The 15,354-nt window shown below is 55.1% G+C and overlaps 1 protein-coding gene across 13 annotated transcripts in view; it reads right to left on the bottom strand.

The window, feature by feature from the left end:
* DUSP22 (dual specificity phosphatase 22) overlaps window positions 1-15,354 on the bottom strand; it is a 71,984-nt gene that overhangs the window by 14,167 nt on the left and 42,463 nt on the right. For 3 of the 13 annotated variants that reach the window (XR_010946542.1, XM_067751825.1, XM_067751826.1), the window contains exons 5-8: window positions 13,860-13,912; window positions 13,531-13,669; window positions 12,064-12,235; window positions 11,557-11,629 (exon numbers count right to left, since the gene is read on the bottom strand). Coding sequence is in view for 6 of the 13 variants with exons in the window: in XM_067751825.1 (XP_067607926.1) it covers window positions 11,557-11,629; window positions 12,064-12,235; window positions 13,531-13,669; window positions 13,860-13,912 (437 nt within the window). In the remaining 7 variants the exon portion in view is untranslated. Of the gene's footprint in view, window positions 1-1,020; window positions 1,095-10,197; window positions 10,386-10,886; window positions 11,630-12,063; window positions 12,236-13,530; window positions 13,670-13,837; window positions 13,913-15,354 lie in introns of those variants that run through there. The other 10 variants (XR_010946543.1, XR_010946546.1, XR_010946547.1 and 7 more) reach the window with 8 other exon arrangements.

Here is a 15,354-nt window from a genome sequence, read left to right as displayed (position 1 = left end):
CTCTTCTGAGAAATGAATGTAAATTGTGAGAAAGGCAGTGAATGAAGAAATCCAGGAAACAGAACAAGGCTATCAGATAGCAAGTGCATGGATTGGAGTGAAAGGTAACAAGAATAAGGTCCACGGTACTGTAAGAAATATGTAAGAGTTTAAAAATCCAAGCCACAGGAAGGTAGCTGAAGCCAGAAACGTGTGGCTGGGCTCTGGTCGGGTCTGCAGAAGGGAGCTGCAGAGGAGACCCCGGAACAGAGCACCCTGCACCCTGCGGGGGACACATGGGCTCGGCTGGGCGGGGGCCTGGCCCAGGGCTGTGAGCACAGCGGGGCCACCAATAGTTTTGACTGATTGACTTAAATACAGAAAAAGGAAATAAACATGTCAGCGGAATTTTGTTTTTAGCTTAAGAAGCAAAATAAAATAAGATTAGGGTCCTAGTGGTGAGGCCTTGATAAAAAGAATGTTTAAGAGGCTAAGATTCATTTCCCAGAACATTTGACTTTTATGTATTTATTTTTTAAAGAAAGGCTCAGAAACAAATGATGTCAGCACACAGGGGAGGTTACAAAACTCCAGGTGGGCTGAACCGGGTCCTGCCTGGTCCACAGTGGGCTCAGATTCCTAGTTTCCAAGGTGCTAACTGTATGAGGGCAAACGAGGTCCTGAGCGCGTTTCTGAAAACTGGGTGGGTGGGTAGGCAGGACCCGGTGAGCAGAGGGGCTCCTGTCCTCCGTCGGTCGGCTCAGCCTGCCCTCTCGCGAGCCAGAAAGTGAAGAAGGGGGGCTCCCACAGCGCAGTCGTGAGGGGCCAGGAGGGAAGCACAGACCGGAGCCTGGGGTCTGGGGAGCGAGCAGGGCAGAGCTGGGGCCTCTGAGGCGCCCTGCTCGGGGCAGGACAGCCTGATGGGAGCAAGACTCAGGGAGCTATGACCAGGAGACTCAGGCACCTGCCGCGAGCCAGGCCCCGCCCCCAGGCCCCGCCCCCAGGGAGCTGAGGGCCCGCTGCCGAGGCTGGCACTCCCACCTTAGAAATGCATTTGGTGAGCGACAAGGATTTACTGTGCAGCACAGGGAGCTCTACTCAGTATCTTGTAATAACTTACAATGGAAAAGAATGTGAAAAAAGTACGTAACACTGAGTCATTTTGCTGTACACTTGAAGCTAACACAATATTGTAAATCAACTAAACTTCAGTAGAAAAAAAAAGAAAGAAATGCACTTGGTGATTTTTGGCACAGGAGAAGGGCATGCTTTATGACTGGGATTCATCAAAATCTCACAAACACTTAAATTAGGTCCCTCACCAAATAGAGGAACATCGTGATTTTTGCAATAGAGGAGACAGTCTTAATAAGTTGTATGTTTGTAGAATTATTATATATCTGAGTCTCTGAAATGCACTAGGAGAGACGGCAACTTAAAGACACATTGATGGGAGAGGGGGGTGCTTCAGCCTCTGCCCACGTCTTGTGAAGTGTGGATTCTCATATGTGAGCCTCTTAATGGAAGGGACACCCACAGGAGAACACTGCACAGGAAACATAGAGCAGCTTTCTCACCGAGGGTCCCCCCAAATAACAATAATCATCTTCAATTATCTTTGAAAAAAGGACCAGAAAAAATGAACATTTGAAAAATCAGAGAATTTTCATTATCTTTTCACTTGTGCCTCTACAGAGAATGAAATAGAAACAGATTAGTGAAGTCTCGGGTATTAGGAAATGTGAAAAAACCAAATCAGAATGGGGTCGGGAGACCCACGCACATAGGCTGCAGTAAAACCAGTGGGCTTCAGGGCCTCAGTGTTTCCTAGGGAGCTTGTGAGCACAGGTCCACACAGCATACATGACACCAGGGTTCTCTGTGTGACAGCCAGTAATGGTCACGGAATTAAACAAAAAAGAATACGGGACAGAACATAAACACATGCTGTTAAAAATGTTCTTGTTGAATTTTATACTTATCGCTCCAGTAAATAAATGAGAACAAAAATAAAATACATATCACAGTAAAAAGAAGAAAAAAGTCATGGACTAATACTTTTCAATTGCAATAAAGCATAGTTTGAAAATTGGGGAAATACATATGTACCTGTGTGTTGGTCTGTCACATTAATGAATGATTACAATTTGTTTTAAAGCCTTAACTTTTGCAAATTTGTTGCAGAAGCTAACAAATAAACATAGGAGAACCGAACTTCTCTTTATGTCAGATTTGTCAATCTATCTTCACTCATCATTGATCACAGACCGCTTTTGCTTTATTTTAATTTTGAAAAATTTCTTTCATGTTAAGCAACAGATATATCGATACAAATAGTTAGGAAAAGTTTTAAAAGCATAAGATTGGGAGAGATTTATAGAAAACCCATTTCACATCAAATTCCATAAATAGCATGTCTATGCGTCTTTGGGACCAATTCTGGTAGCTTTCAAATATCTCTCCAGCCCCAAAATTGTAAAGGCAAGTAAATGTTCAGGTGGTTACACAGGGGCTGCCCTTGGTTATTTCAAATCTACTCTGCAGGCTGGAGACCAAACTGCCCCCATGGGGCTCGGATTCCAAGTCTTTCTGAATTTAGTGAAAAAGAAAAAGGCAAAGCTAAGCCTAGCTGATTCCCTCTGTGCCAGTGCTGCCTGTTAACTGGGGTTCTCTACGTTCACATCGTGTAGAAAACATCGTTAATTAAAGATGACGTAATAAAAACACCCACATCTAAAGGTGATGTAATATTATTAAGACTCGACAGCAGACACAGCCGTTATTTAGACTTGGATCAACCAAAGAAATTGTGGGGGAGGAGTATTTTCGCACTGGAATGGTTTAGGATTGCTGGCTCTGGGTAGACAGATCAACGTTTAGTTGTTTATTACCAAAAGTTATTCGTAGTGAATGCTCTGTGGCCAGTGCATCTCCACATCTCCTGCCCTGGGAGCGCTGAGGCCCTGCTGCCCCCCTGGAGGGATGGCTGTGAGGAGGGGCAGAAGGGATCCCCCAAGTCCTGGTGCCGCACCTGGGGGCGGGGAGGGGACTTCAGGTCGCCAGGGGCGCCTGGTGACCATGCTGCCTGGAAGCTCCAGCTCTGGAGTCTGGAGCGCGGCTGAAGCATTTCGGCGGCCCTGCCGGGGAAACCCTTGTGCAGAAGTACCTCTGCAGGGTCGCACTGCAGCACCTGAGGACCCCGGAGAGCGGCCGGGCCGCCCCAGCCTGTGCGGACGGTGAGCGCCGGCAGGCTCGGGCCACTCTCTGGGGCCGCCGTACCGCCCCCGGCCTGATAGCCCCCGGCCCCGCCAGCCTCCTCCCCCGCCCGTTACAGGTGCTACCCGCCTGTCACCTTTGGCGCCTGACCCTCTCTGCCTCTGGGGAACCCCAACCAGCACTGCCCGCCACTACTTCCATCGGGCTGACGCCTGCCCTCCCTCACAGCTCTTGCCCCGCCTCCAGTCCATCCTGCCTGCCAGTCATAGCCAGGCCCCCAGATGCCCTGCACATCTGCTTCCAAGTGCACCTGGCCGTGCCGCCCCCCTCCTTCGCCCTCCGCCCAGCAGGCCCTTGACTCCCCTCCCTTTCCAGCCCCAGCCAGCGCACCCTCCACTGCAGGGGCCTCCTGGCCTGCATTTATGCTTCTAGCTCAGCATTTGCTCACAGGACATTCCGGAGTGACTGCCCCCTCTCCCCAACTCAGTTAAAAAGCCTTTGAAGGCAGGGCCGCCAAGCCTGGCTCCTCCCCTCCCCCATGGCGGCCTGCGCGAGCTGCTGGGCGCCTGCGTGAGCTGCTGGGCGCCTGCGTGAGCTGGGCACTGAGGCCTGACTGAGGCACGCAGTCCATCCTCCCCCGCCCTTCGCAGGGGGGCACAGTTCATAGCAGATGTCAGAGGCCACCCGACCCTGCTGGCCTTCCCTTGGAGGGTGTCATTCCTCCAGATGGGCCACGGAAAGTACAGATCGGGGGGCACACTGGGCACACTGGCAGGAATCGATGCTTCTAGGATGCGTTTTAAAGATGAAAGCGGTGAGTCACAGGCCAAGCCCCCGACAGCATGCTTCTGGGACAAAGCGTGGAGGAGAACCCAGGCTCCTCTCTCAGACCCACTTTTAGCATCAGCTGCTGACACTGATACTTCCTGGAAGCCGGTGGTACTTCCTCTTCCTATCACGGACTCTCCGTCCCACCCATGCTGAGGGCCAGGGCTGCCTGTAGGAAGGAGTCTGGCCCACAGCGAGCAGAATACCCTGCCAGCCAGCATCCCATTGGGTCTGGGGAGTCAGGACAGGACACAGGATGGGAAACTTCTTCTGCCCCCGGCTTTCCCGTCCTTCTTGAAGACCTGCCCTGCCTCCCTGCCCCCAGCCCTGCCCTCAGCCCCAAAGTCAGAAGGAGGCCCCCTGTTCCTTCAACACACTGTTGCTTCCCCTGCCCCTGTCCTTGATGAGTCTCCACTGAGTTATCTGAGCTGAATAACAGCAAATCCCTGGGCTTCCTGCACAACCCCCCCACCCCGGAGCCCCTCAACTTGTGTAACGCTGCACCTCAAGGACAGAACACCATCTGCTTCGGGTGCTGGGCTCCCAGCACCAACCCCACTCTGGTCCAATTCCGTGTTCCTGAAAAGGGCCTCCTGGGACGCCACGACACCCCAGGACTCTGCCCGCCACCCTGGGAGTATCAGGAAGGCCCGGTGGAGGCACGTATGGTGGACACAGCGCCCACGCAAGGGGATGTGGTGGAAAGAAGAAAGGCTTCCCTCGTGCCTCACCTGTGTTCCTCCTGTCTCCCCACGAGGCCCCGACCTCAGGAGAGAACTCCAGCGTGGATGCCCGCACCCCCTGGCATTGCCCCAGCGGTGCTGGCGTTTACAAGGAAGCGGCGACCTTAGCGCAGTGGGTCAGGCTGCTCGGACTCCAGGCCTCACTCTGCCACTTCCTGGCCCGAGACTGGACAACAGTCAAGTTCTCTAGAATTTCTAGAGTTTCTTCATCTCAAAATTGGGGATAAAAGTAAAACCTATGTGACAAGATTGTCGAGAGGATGCACTTTCGGGAACACCACACACTAAGTGCTCAGTGACTGTTGGCCGTCCAGAGGCTGCCTGTCCTGTCCTCCAGATGGGGGGAGGGGCGCCAAAGGGGCCTGCCTAGACCATAAGGGGCCACCCCGGGGGCTGCAAGGTGGGCTCTGGCTACACCTCTGCGCCACCCAACAGGGTGCCGGCCAAGCCCGCTCACCCCTCCCAGGGAGTTTCTTTCAGGCGGGTCTGAGAAGAAGTCCCCACAAAGTGGGCTGCCTCCTCGGGGGCTCCCAAGGTGTTCCAGGGAACTGGGGTCGCAGTGGACTTCTACCAGGCCACCTGGCCACGGGCCCAGGCCTCGGCTGCCCTCTCCCGGCCCAGCACCACCTCTGCCCCGAGCTGCGCATCGGTACCCGCAGCTCCGAGCTCCCAGCAGCGGATGACTCAGGAGGGGCTCTCGTGCCGCGGGAATGGCCCACCGCGCAGCACACCTGAGACACACCTGATCTCACACCGTCCTGCTGTTCCTGTTGGCATCCGCGTGCTTCACACACACCAAGGGGAATGGAACGTCCGGCAGAGCCGGGACGGGCCTCTCTGGATGCCCTCTGAGGAAGCTGGGCGCCCGTGGCCTCTTGCCGTGAAGGGCACACCCTTTGCAAAGCAGGTGACATTTCTGTGGGGCACATGGAGGCCTTTCGATTATTATTTCCCAAAAAGGCTCCCATCAGTGCCTTGGGGAAACCCAGAGCCGACTGACAGGCAGGGCCGCTCGCCAGAAAGCACGGTTCCAGTCTGTGCTGGTCTGGCCACGTCTGGGGGCAAGTGGACTCTGTCCCTCTCTGTGGCCGGAGGGACACACACGTCAAGGTCCCATCACACACGTGCTCATCGTGAGAGTGTCCGGGGGGCCAGGCCCCGACCCCCATAAGCTGATGTGTCTCCCTGGGTCGAGCTCACAAAACGCACTTGGCGTGGTCAGCGTTGTTTCCAAAAACTGTCCCGAACTATCGATACTAGAAGGGATTGTCCTCCCCCAGAACCAGCCCCCCTGCCCCATCTAGTTTTCCTACACAGGCCTTGGTATAAAGGATGTTCTCAGGTCCGATCCCTTCCCCACAGACGCAGCACACCGCCGGGATCAGAACACCGGCGGCCTGTGCTCAGTCAAGGCCGCCAGAGCCCTTCACACACCCTGCAGCCGCGGATGGCAACGCTTCCCCGACAGTGAGCCCAGAGCGGCCCCGCGGCCTCGCGGCGAGGTGGCGGAGCCCAGGCTGCAGAAGAGAACGCGAATTCTGATACTGGCTGCGATAATCACGTCCCACTGTTGCAGCTGGGGGGAAGCAAGAGAGCAAAGTGTCCCGGTGAAATGCAGCTGCTGTCACCAGATTCAAGCACCTGACAGCCTGGGTGTCCTAGCTGGGGGCCCAGTGAGACCCCAGTAAACCCTCAGAAGGGACGGTGAACGTTCTCAAGCCTCCGGGAACAAGTCAAAGGCCGTTTTTTTTTTTGGTTTCTTTTTCCCTCCCTTTCTCTGGGCAATAAAAAGGAAAGGGAAGAGGAACTTCCCTCCGAAGTCTTGGTGATTTCTTCTTAAGTACATCTATAAATACAAGCGTGTTGAAAGCACATTCTCGATAAAATTATTAATAACGCAGGGTCAGGATGGGAGGGGTCACCTAATGTGAGATCACAGGGCATTGAGTCTTAGCATGTTCCCTATTTTCAAGACTAGATGCTGGTGTGCAGGGCAGCCTGTCGTGACCAGCTCTGACTTTCCCTGGGCGCCCAGGTTCTGCTGCCTAAGGTCCCAATGCCCCTTGACGTTGCCCACGTGGCTCCCCTGAAGGCTAAGGAGTCCTCTAAAATAAAATTTAAAAACAACAGAACACAGCTGTGTGCACACACACGCATGCACAGCAGTCCCTGGAATCTGTAGGCTGTCTCATGCACCAGCAACAGGAAGCAGCCCCAGAAGTTGGAAGTGGGGTCCCCTGCTGAGACGGAAGCTGGAGAGAATCAGCACCCCATACATAAAAAAGCCCCCAGGGGGAACCTATCTCCAGGGGGAAGCCCAAGGTTCACAAAGTTGCTCTGAGAGACGTGAGTTAAGTCAGAGAGCCAGCTCAGGCAGAGGGAGCGCAGACCAGGGTGGCTGCTGAGAACGTGGACGGGGACATAGGAGGCTGCAGGCTGCAGAAATGCTCCAGGGCGCGATGGCAACAGCACGCCTCTCTGGACACGCCTGTCAGGACACCCCGCCCCCAGGTCTCAGCCCCACTTCCAGGAGCGTAGGGAGATACCTCAGGACTAACTTACAAGGTGCTTCACTCCTTTTCTTTTCCCGCTTTATTGAGATATAACTGACATATAACATTGTGTAAGTTAAGGTGTACAGCATGTTGGCTTCCAAAAATCTGATAATGAAAGACAGCCTAGTTAGGGGATAAAATTAGTCTTCATAAAGCTAATGTTTTATCTTTCACAATAAATTAATAAATTGGACATTTGGATTGGACATGAATTGTTGCAAGTATGGTGCCTGGGAGTCTGTTCCGGGTCTGTGGACAGACTTGAGCCCCCGGTGCGCGAAGCTGGGTGCCAGCAGGGCGTGAGCCCCGTGGACGCCTCCGGCCAGCGGCCCCTTCGGTCTGCCCTCAACGTGCCAGAGTCCACACCCCACCTCGGTGTGGGAAGAGCCATCGCCAGGGAAGCAAGCCCCTCACGGGCTCTGGTCCTGGGAGCAACGGCCTCCCCCTCCCCAGGCTCCCTCAAGCCCCTTCGCCTCCGCACCAAAGCCCCGCTCTGGGCGCCACGACCGTCGCCTGGATGGCCGTGATTGCTGCCTCCTGACAGGCCCCCAGCGTGGGCCCCCTTCCCCCGCACCATCACGGTGCCTGCTTGCCCAGCACGTTCGGCAAGCCCCACTCCGTGCCTGCAAAACGGCGTCCACGCGCTTGCAAGGCTCCACGCCTGGGGGCCAGACTGCGGGAAGCTGCAGGGCACCCGCCCTCTGAGCTTGGTCAGCTCGAGGGCTGGTGTGAGAAGGAAACCAGTTACTGTGCCAAGCAGAGAGCGAAAGCCTGGGCCTTTGCCTGTTTCTGCAGCTTTGTCTGCACCTCTCATCGGCGCCCACCCCTGTGCCTGCTCTGGTCACCCAGAGAGACTGTGGCCTCTCCTGCGCGCATGCCAGGCCCCTGCCTGGACTCCCCCGCACCCACTGTGCCAGCCAACTCCAGCACTCATGCTTCAGGCCCCGATTAGGTACCACCTCCTCCGAGATGCCGTCCTGGGACACGACCTCTCTCACCCAAACTGGAATGGCCTCTCTGTGCCTTCCCCACACACAGCACCAGGGGCACCTATACCAGTGCTTATGGCCGGCTCTGTAACCGCCAGTTTTCCTAACTGCCAACCCCACCAAGCTAGTCTTTCTGAGAATCAGGGGTGGGTCTGTGCACCCTGCCTGAGTCCCAGAGTGTCAGCTGGGATGAATAAGCATTTCTCAAGCAAACTGGCAAATGACTGAATGAAGAGAGGCGGTGCAGGTCTCTTCCACCATGGGCCACGATCCTGAGACCCAGGCTGGACAGACCTGTGTTCAAAGAACATCACAGAAAAGACAGCCTAAAGAAACTGCCAGGGCTACGACCCCCTCCTCTAACAAGGCAAGGCCCTTGGGACGGGGGGGTTCACCGTCCCCACGTCCATGTGACCTGAACACCTGCTCTGGTCTCGGAGAAGGGGCCTCTGCCTCTAACATCTAAGCACGGTTAATACCATCTAACGGAAACGTCCGTGTGCTTTTGGCCACCACCCACCATGGCCCCAAACAAAACCCCCAGAGAGACTGGGGGGAGCGGGCAGAGGCTTTGGCTCGGACAGCCGTGCACACGGCAGCGGTGCTGGCTTTGGCTCGGACAGCCGTGCACACGGCAGCGGTGCTGGCTCTCCCAGGGGCCCTGGCATTACAGCCTCACAAACCTCGAAGTCCAAAGCCCAGGGCACTCTGCCCCTCCCTCTCGCATCGCACACTGATTTGAGATCAAAACCTGGGTTCAGGCAAAGCAGCACTAACGTTTTTAGTTTTCGGTGTGTTTCTTGGCCTCTCTGAGCCTCAAGTGAATGAAATAATACCTTCTCTGTGGGTTTATACGGCTTCAAGGTGATAGTCCGTGACCCGCAGAGCACCGATTACTGGGTGATTGTCGTGGGTGCCACGAGGGGTAGGGGAGCCCACAGGGTTGGGGCCGTCGTCCCTCGTGCTGTTTCCTCGCGCCCCCCGGCGCGCCCTCACAGGTGGGCAGTGGAGACACCTCGGGGCCTCGAGGCCTGGCACCTCCACCTGGATCACCTGTTCTTCACCCAGGTAGGCCTGTTAAGTCAGAACAAGCATTGTGGTGCCCGTCACCCCACACCCATCAGGGGCCGTTTTGGCACAAAGTGTCCTGCCCCGAGCCCTTGCCAGGAGCGTCCAGGCGCTGCAGACGCAGCACACAGGTCAAGCCTCCTTCAGCCACTGAGCCCACGCGCCTCAGCTCCCGTGGTCCCGCCAGACCTCTCCTTTAAGTAAAACGTTACACTTCCTTCTTCCCCCACTGGAGTGAGTTAGACGAGAGAACGCTGGGAAATCAACTTAAACTGCTCTTCACACCAGCTACTGTCCTTCACATTGAAGCTGAGACTGGAGTTGGGAGATGGCCCTGCGCACCCCCCGGACTTCCCTCTGCTCAAGCAGGGGACTCGCTTTCTCTCCCAGGGAACGTAGTTCACGTCTCCTGCCGTCACTACTCTCCTTCTGGAGGATGGCAGTGGCCTTAAAATAAAGCAGCATCACTGCCAGGGGCAGCCTCCGAACGTGCCTCGTGGCGCCCGTGGGAGCAAGTGGGATCCACACCCCAGCTAAGGGCAGGCGCAGCGTGTGCAGCTGCCCTTCACCTCAAATGCATGCACGTGTGGTGGAGGCGAGACCCCAGGACGAAACAGGCCAGGAGACAGTCCCCAGGGGCAGGTGTGCCCAGCAGGGCCCTCAGGAGTGGCAACCGCGATCACCACATGGTCACCGGGTAGGGCAGCAGGGCCCTGAGATGGCCTGGGGGCAGCAGGGCTACGGGCGAAGAAGGAGCCACAGCAGGGGAATTAGGCAAAAATCCTTCCCTTGTCAAAGAGGACGCGTAGGTTCCCAACATATGATGACACAACTGCATATGTATTGTTTAAAATGAAAACAGGTGCGTTCACAAATTACTTCTGGACACTGAAAAATGAACTCTGACTGCTCTTCTTCTGGGCAGCACCTAAACTCTGGCTTTGCAATATTTCAGGTACATTACAGTCTTCTGAGAGAGGCCCAGTACTTCAGAATCCCTGGGGTGGCTGTGGAGAAAGAATGTTACTGGCGACCGATATTAGGACAACATTCCAGGTTACAGGAACAGATCTAGGCGTTCACATTGTACCCGCATTTAAGCCTTCAAGCTGACTCCTAAATACTTCTGTTAACATATTTACATTTCTTTTTGGTTTAAGGAGAACATTACTTTAGAGCAAACTGCTGTGGCTGTAGGTGAGGAGCTCCGCGGCTGCGCTTTCCTTTCCTGCTGCACATCTGCGGCCCGCACGAGCGTGGAGCCTGGCCCCCGGCTTGGCCTGACTTCGGCTTTACCCACCACAAGGCACCCCCAAAGCCCGCATCAGAAGCTTCGAGTGGCCCAATGATACGATCCTTTTCCCGTTGGCTTCAAAAGCCATCGTGACCAAACGCTTTCACCCATGAGGCAGAGTTGATTGGAATAATGAAAAACACTTTTTCAAAAACCATTTCATGAGGTAGCTGAGATCAAATCCCAAAACCACAGCAGACACAAAGGCGCTTAATAAGTGCTCAGGCATTTTAAATGTATTTTTAAGCGCAAACCGTGACAGTGCCTAACGACGCTCTTTCTTCCCAAATCCCAAAGGTGCATGCAAGCCTTGTGACGAGGCCCCCAGGGTGAGAGCAGCGGGGGGCTGGGAGGAGGGGAAGCTGGACGGGGGCCGAGGGCGGGCGTCTAGGGTGCTCCCCACACGACCCAAGGGCAGGCGGTTCAGGCAGGCACCACCGAGTAGGGCGCGGAAAGGCAGGGCTGGCCTGGGCAGGGCCGGCTGCAGCAGGGGGCCCTTCACGGCCACCTCCAAGTGCCTTCCAGCAGACCTCGCACGGGGAAAGGCAGTGAGGCCGACGCCGGCAGTGTGGCTTTCACGGCAGCTCCCGCAGCGCGCACATCCAGCACTCACGCTCACACACACACACACACACACACACACACGAGCGCGCGCGTGCACACTCCCCAGCCTGCGGCGCAGAAGCTGGGAGTGGGGCTGCTGGGGTCTCGGGGGGGGCCTGGATCCACCGGGACACCCCTTCCTGTCCGCGGGCAGGGGCGCCAAGGGCTCAGCTAGGTCTCCGTGGTGCAGCTGCCGTAGGCCAGAGGAGGTGAGGCCGGGAGGCCACCCCAGCGCCTGGCGCCAGGCGGGGGCTCCGCGCGCCCCTGCTCTTTGTATTTACCCAGAATGCCTCTGGCTTCTTCTGCATCCCGCAAAGGGCTCTCTCCGTACTCCTCCTTCAGCCACTGGCGGAACTGGAGAAGTGAAACAAACCAGGACGTCACACAGCTCATCCCCTACACTCCCACCTGTTACCTGATGGTGTAGGTTTGCCCCTATGAACAGGGGGCCAAGGGGCATCGGGCAGTCAGCTCTGAGGCTGGCCAGCCAGTGTCTAGCAAGAGAAATGACTGCTTCTTCCAGGTTCTGGCCTGAGAACGTGAAAGCAAGCCTGACCAAGGAAACGGTACTTGACCCCAAGGCAGAGAAACAGAAACTAACATGGGGCCCGAGGACAGTGGGAAAAGGGAATGACCGCAGCGGCTGGTGGACGAGTGGCCAGTGATACTGCAGAGGGGCTGAAGGGGTGTCCTCGGACCAGCCGACCTCTGGGGGCCTTTCCAGCCTCCACAAGTCTAGGCGGGCACGGAAAGACGGAGGTGTGTTCCCAGCCCCTGAGCACGCTCACCTGACAGACCTGGTGTTCCTCAAACTCCTGCAGCTGCCTCTGGAAGCCCAGGTTGGGGTTTGCACAGGACCTCCCCGCACGCACAGTGCGCAGGGCATCTTCCCAGCCGAAGTCGGTGACCGTCATGATGTATGCGACCACCAGAGTCACACTCCTGGAGACGCCGGCCAGGCTGCAGGGCCAAGAACCACACAGGCAAGGGAGGGTCGGGGACTCTGAAGGCTCACTGCGGAAGCCTGCCTGCCCTGGAGTGCGAGTGCACAGCAAGCCAGCACGTTACTAGGAAACTACTCAGAACATACCAGCTCTCTCTCCTTTGTGACACTAGAATCTCAGGCATCCTTTACCTGTGTAGCCTCATTTTTTTATTGGTTTTCTACTGGCTGTGTCTCCGGACACTTCACTGTCTGATTCCCTATTGCTCCTGAGCTCCTCTTCAGATAGTCCCCGTTTCCCTGGACAGATAAAGTAACTAAAGGACATCCAGGGACTGGAGGGGTCCAGGATCTGAGCAACAAACCCAGTTATAATCTGCAGCCGTTCAGACAGCTTCACGTTTTTAGAGTCCGGTTTTCTTAGGGATATAAGGGCCAAGTCTATAACTTAAAAAACTCATTAAACACAGAAGCCCTTACCAAATATTTTGTGATCCTCTTCACATACATAAGCAGAGTGCCAGCGTGGGCACGCTCTGCAGGCCATAACGGTCAATTTTCTCTCACAGGCTGAGTAAGGGGCCGATTTTAAATGCACATGCAAATTGCGGCAGTCACAGAGAGGTTGTGCTGCGTCAGACTTGGAGTGCTCAGCAACGGTTTAAGATGGGGAAGTTTAGCAAATTTCTCATTTTTAGAAAAGCCTATCTTCAGATTGACACAACTGTATGAGGTACAAATTCCTAGAACATCAGGCCTGCACATATTCAAATATAAATAATAATAACAGTAAAAAACCACTCTCAAGTAGCGGTTCTTCCTGCGTATCAGAAAAACTGAGAGAGCGTTAAAAAACATACATACTCTTGGGCTGCACCCGGGCAGATGCTCTCACCAGGCACAGGACTCCAGAGCCCCTTGAAACGGCTCTGCGCCGCAAAGCGTTTTGAAGCAAATGTCACAAAACCTGCACTTTGTGTTTATCACATGTCCTGCTCTTTTTAAAAGTAAAATGAAAATGGGCAGCGATGAAACGAGGGCCCACATTCCCTGAGTGCTTGCGACGTGCCAGGTGCGGGGCACCGTGCTTGAGTTCTGTGTCTCAGAGAAGCTTTCTCTGCACGATGTGTGCACAGGTGTATGTGTGTGTGTACCACGCAGACGGCAGCTGAATGCAGGTGGAGAGCTGCATAGGAACTGCTCAATTCTAGGAGTCTATTCAGTTCTCTTTAAAGCAAAGTGTAAGCCCCAAACACGTAAAAGCTCCAATCTCTAAACTGAGAAGAAATGGTCATTTTGGTGTGACACCCACACGTGCAATCTAAACTCTCCAGCAAGAAGCAGTGCTTTGAATGGGCACCGGGCAGAGCCCGTACTCTGTCGGGATCTCGGAGGAAGGCTGGAAAAGGAGTTTCTGTGTCGTGACCTCAACAGTCCCTGCAGAAACCTAACTGAGAAAATGAAAATCCTAAGTGAAAAGGAAAGAAAAAATGTACGTTTCTCTTTGCACAAAAGCAAAGGACGACTAACAAGCAGGTGGGGTCAGGTGGGGTGTGCACTGGGCGTTTGGGGGAGGTAAGCAGAACAGGCCAGGGGTCATCCGGCAGGGGCACACGTACCAGTGAACAAGGCAGCCCTCACCTCGCAGGCGGCACTCGTGGATGAATTGAATACTTTCTTTGAAATGTCTTGTCCTGGGGTGAGGAAAAAGGAGAGACGTGACATCTCTGTACTTTACTCAACACATGATGAAAAGAAAACTCCACTGAGGTTTATTGTAAAGGTCTTGAGTTCACAGCTTCAGACCCCAGCCACCGACCGGGGCTAGAACGGCCTCGGCTTTGAATCCGACCCACACCGCTGAGGTCCGGGAGGGCAGCCCATCCGCTGGAATTGTCAGAAGTTCTCTGCAAGGGATCCCTGAAACACACAGTTGCCACTGACTTGTTGGGGGGTGGGTCCTGCCCAGCCCCATGGTCGGTTTGGGTCCCTCAACACTCAGCAGTACCGTGACCTGCTTACCAGCCACCCAGGCGAGGGAGGTGCCCACCCAGTGTGGGCTCCCTGAGCCCTAAAGCCAGTTCACTTCTGACCGTCTGTGGATAGGTCCTGTCTGCCCGTCCTCCAGGCCGGGGAAGGGGAACTGCTGCTCCAGTCCCGCTCGGCCTCACTGGATATGGGACTTCGGGAATATCACCTGGCTTCCCTTAACCTCACTTAGAAAGTGGGAGCTATGTGTCACAGGCTGGGACGAAGAAACATATAACAATGTGCTTTGCAAACTCTGAGGTCCTGCATGAAGATGAAACCATGATCTTTTCTCCTGACCCTCGGCTTTTATAGGACCCCCTTCCCCTGTCCCTGGTTCCTGCCCAGCTGTGTGCACCAGCATGTTCTAGATGGGTAGGTGGGTTAAGTACACGTACTCTGAGGGGAACTACAGAGGACGTGCTTTTCGATGTCTCCTGCCTTTGAATGGCTTATAATGCAGCAAAACACCTAAAGATGCCCATGGACTAAAGTCACAACACCTACTGAGTACTGATTATTTAGCAGGGACTCTGCTAAGATGCAAGAGATTCAGAGCTGAATAAAATGTGGTTCTCAGCCACACAAACTAGGTCTGCTGTCTCATGTCAGGGTGAATGAATCCAGTAAGAATGGGGAAATTCAGGTGGTGGGACAAACCAACTCAGCCAGCTATCGACTGCAGAGGAAACTCAGCAACCTAAGTGCCGGTGCCCGGCTAGATTAGGGCAGCTGGCACAGAGGAAACTCTAGTGGCAGGCCTGATGCCGCCATGTGTGGAGGGGCCAGGCTCCCACCCGCAGACTCTAGACTCTCACCTGAAACCTGACTATAGAGCAGGGCAAGGGGTGCTTCTGCTGACTTTCCCAGGGGCAAACGCTCCAGGTGTAAACGTACAAAGTAAGCAGGGTGCCGCGACGCTACTCCCCCAACCGACCTGTTGTAAAACAGGCAAGGAAAGATTCCTGCTGTGATCCTGAAATCCGAGGAGACCTCCTCGGAGCAGGGCTGTGAGGCAGAAGCCAGGAAGGCCAGGCAGCAGAGCAGGGAGGGGCGGAGGGTGTGGCCCTGGAGGCGAGGCTGCCCGTGCACAGGCAGGAGTGACGGT

Source organism: Pseudorca crassidens, chromosome 10, assembly GCF_039906515.1.
Source record: "Pseudorca crassidens isolate mPseCra1 chromosome 10, mPseCra1.hap1, whole genome shotgun sequence".
Classification (NCBI taxonomy): domain Eukaryota; kingdom Metazoa; phylum Chordata; class Mammalia; order Artiodactyla; family Delphinidae; genus Pseudorca; species Pseudorca crassidens.
The sequence above is the reverse complement of the archived record's forward strand: the minus strand, read 5'-3'. Positions and strand labels throughout refer to the sequence as shown.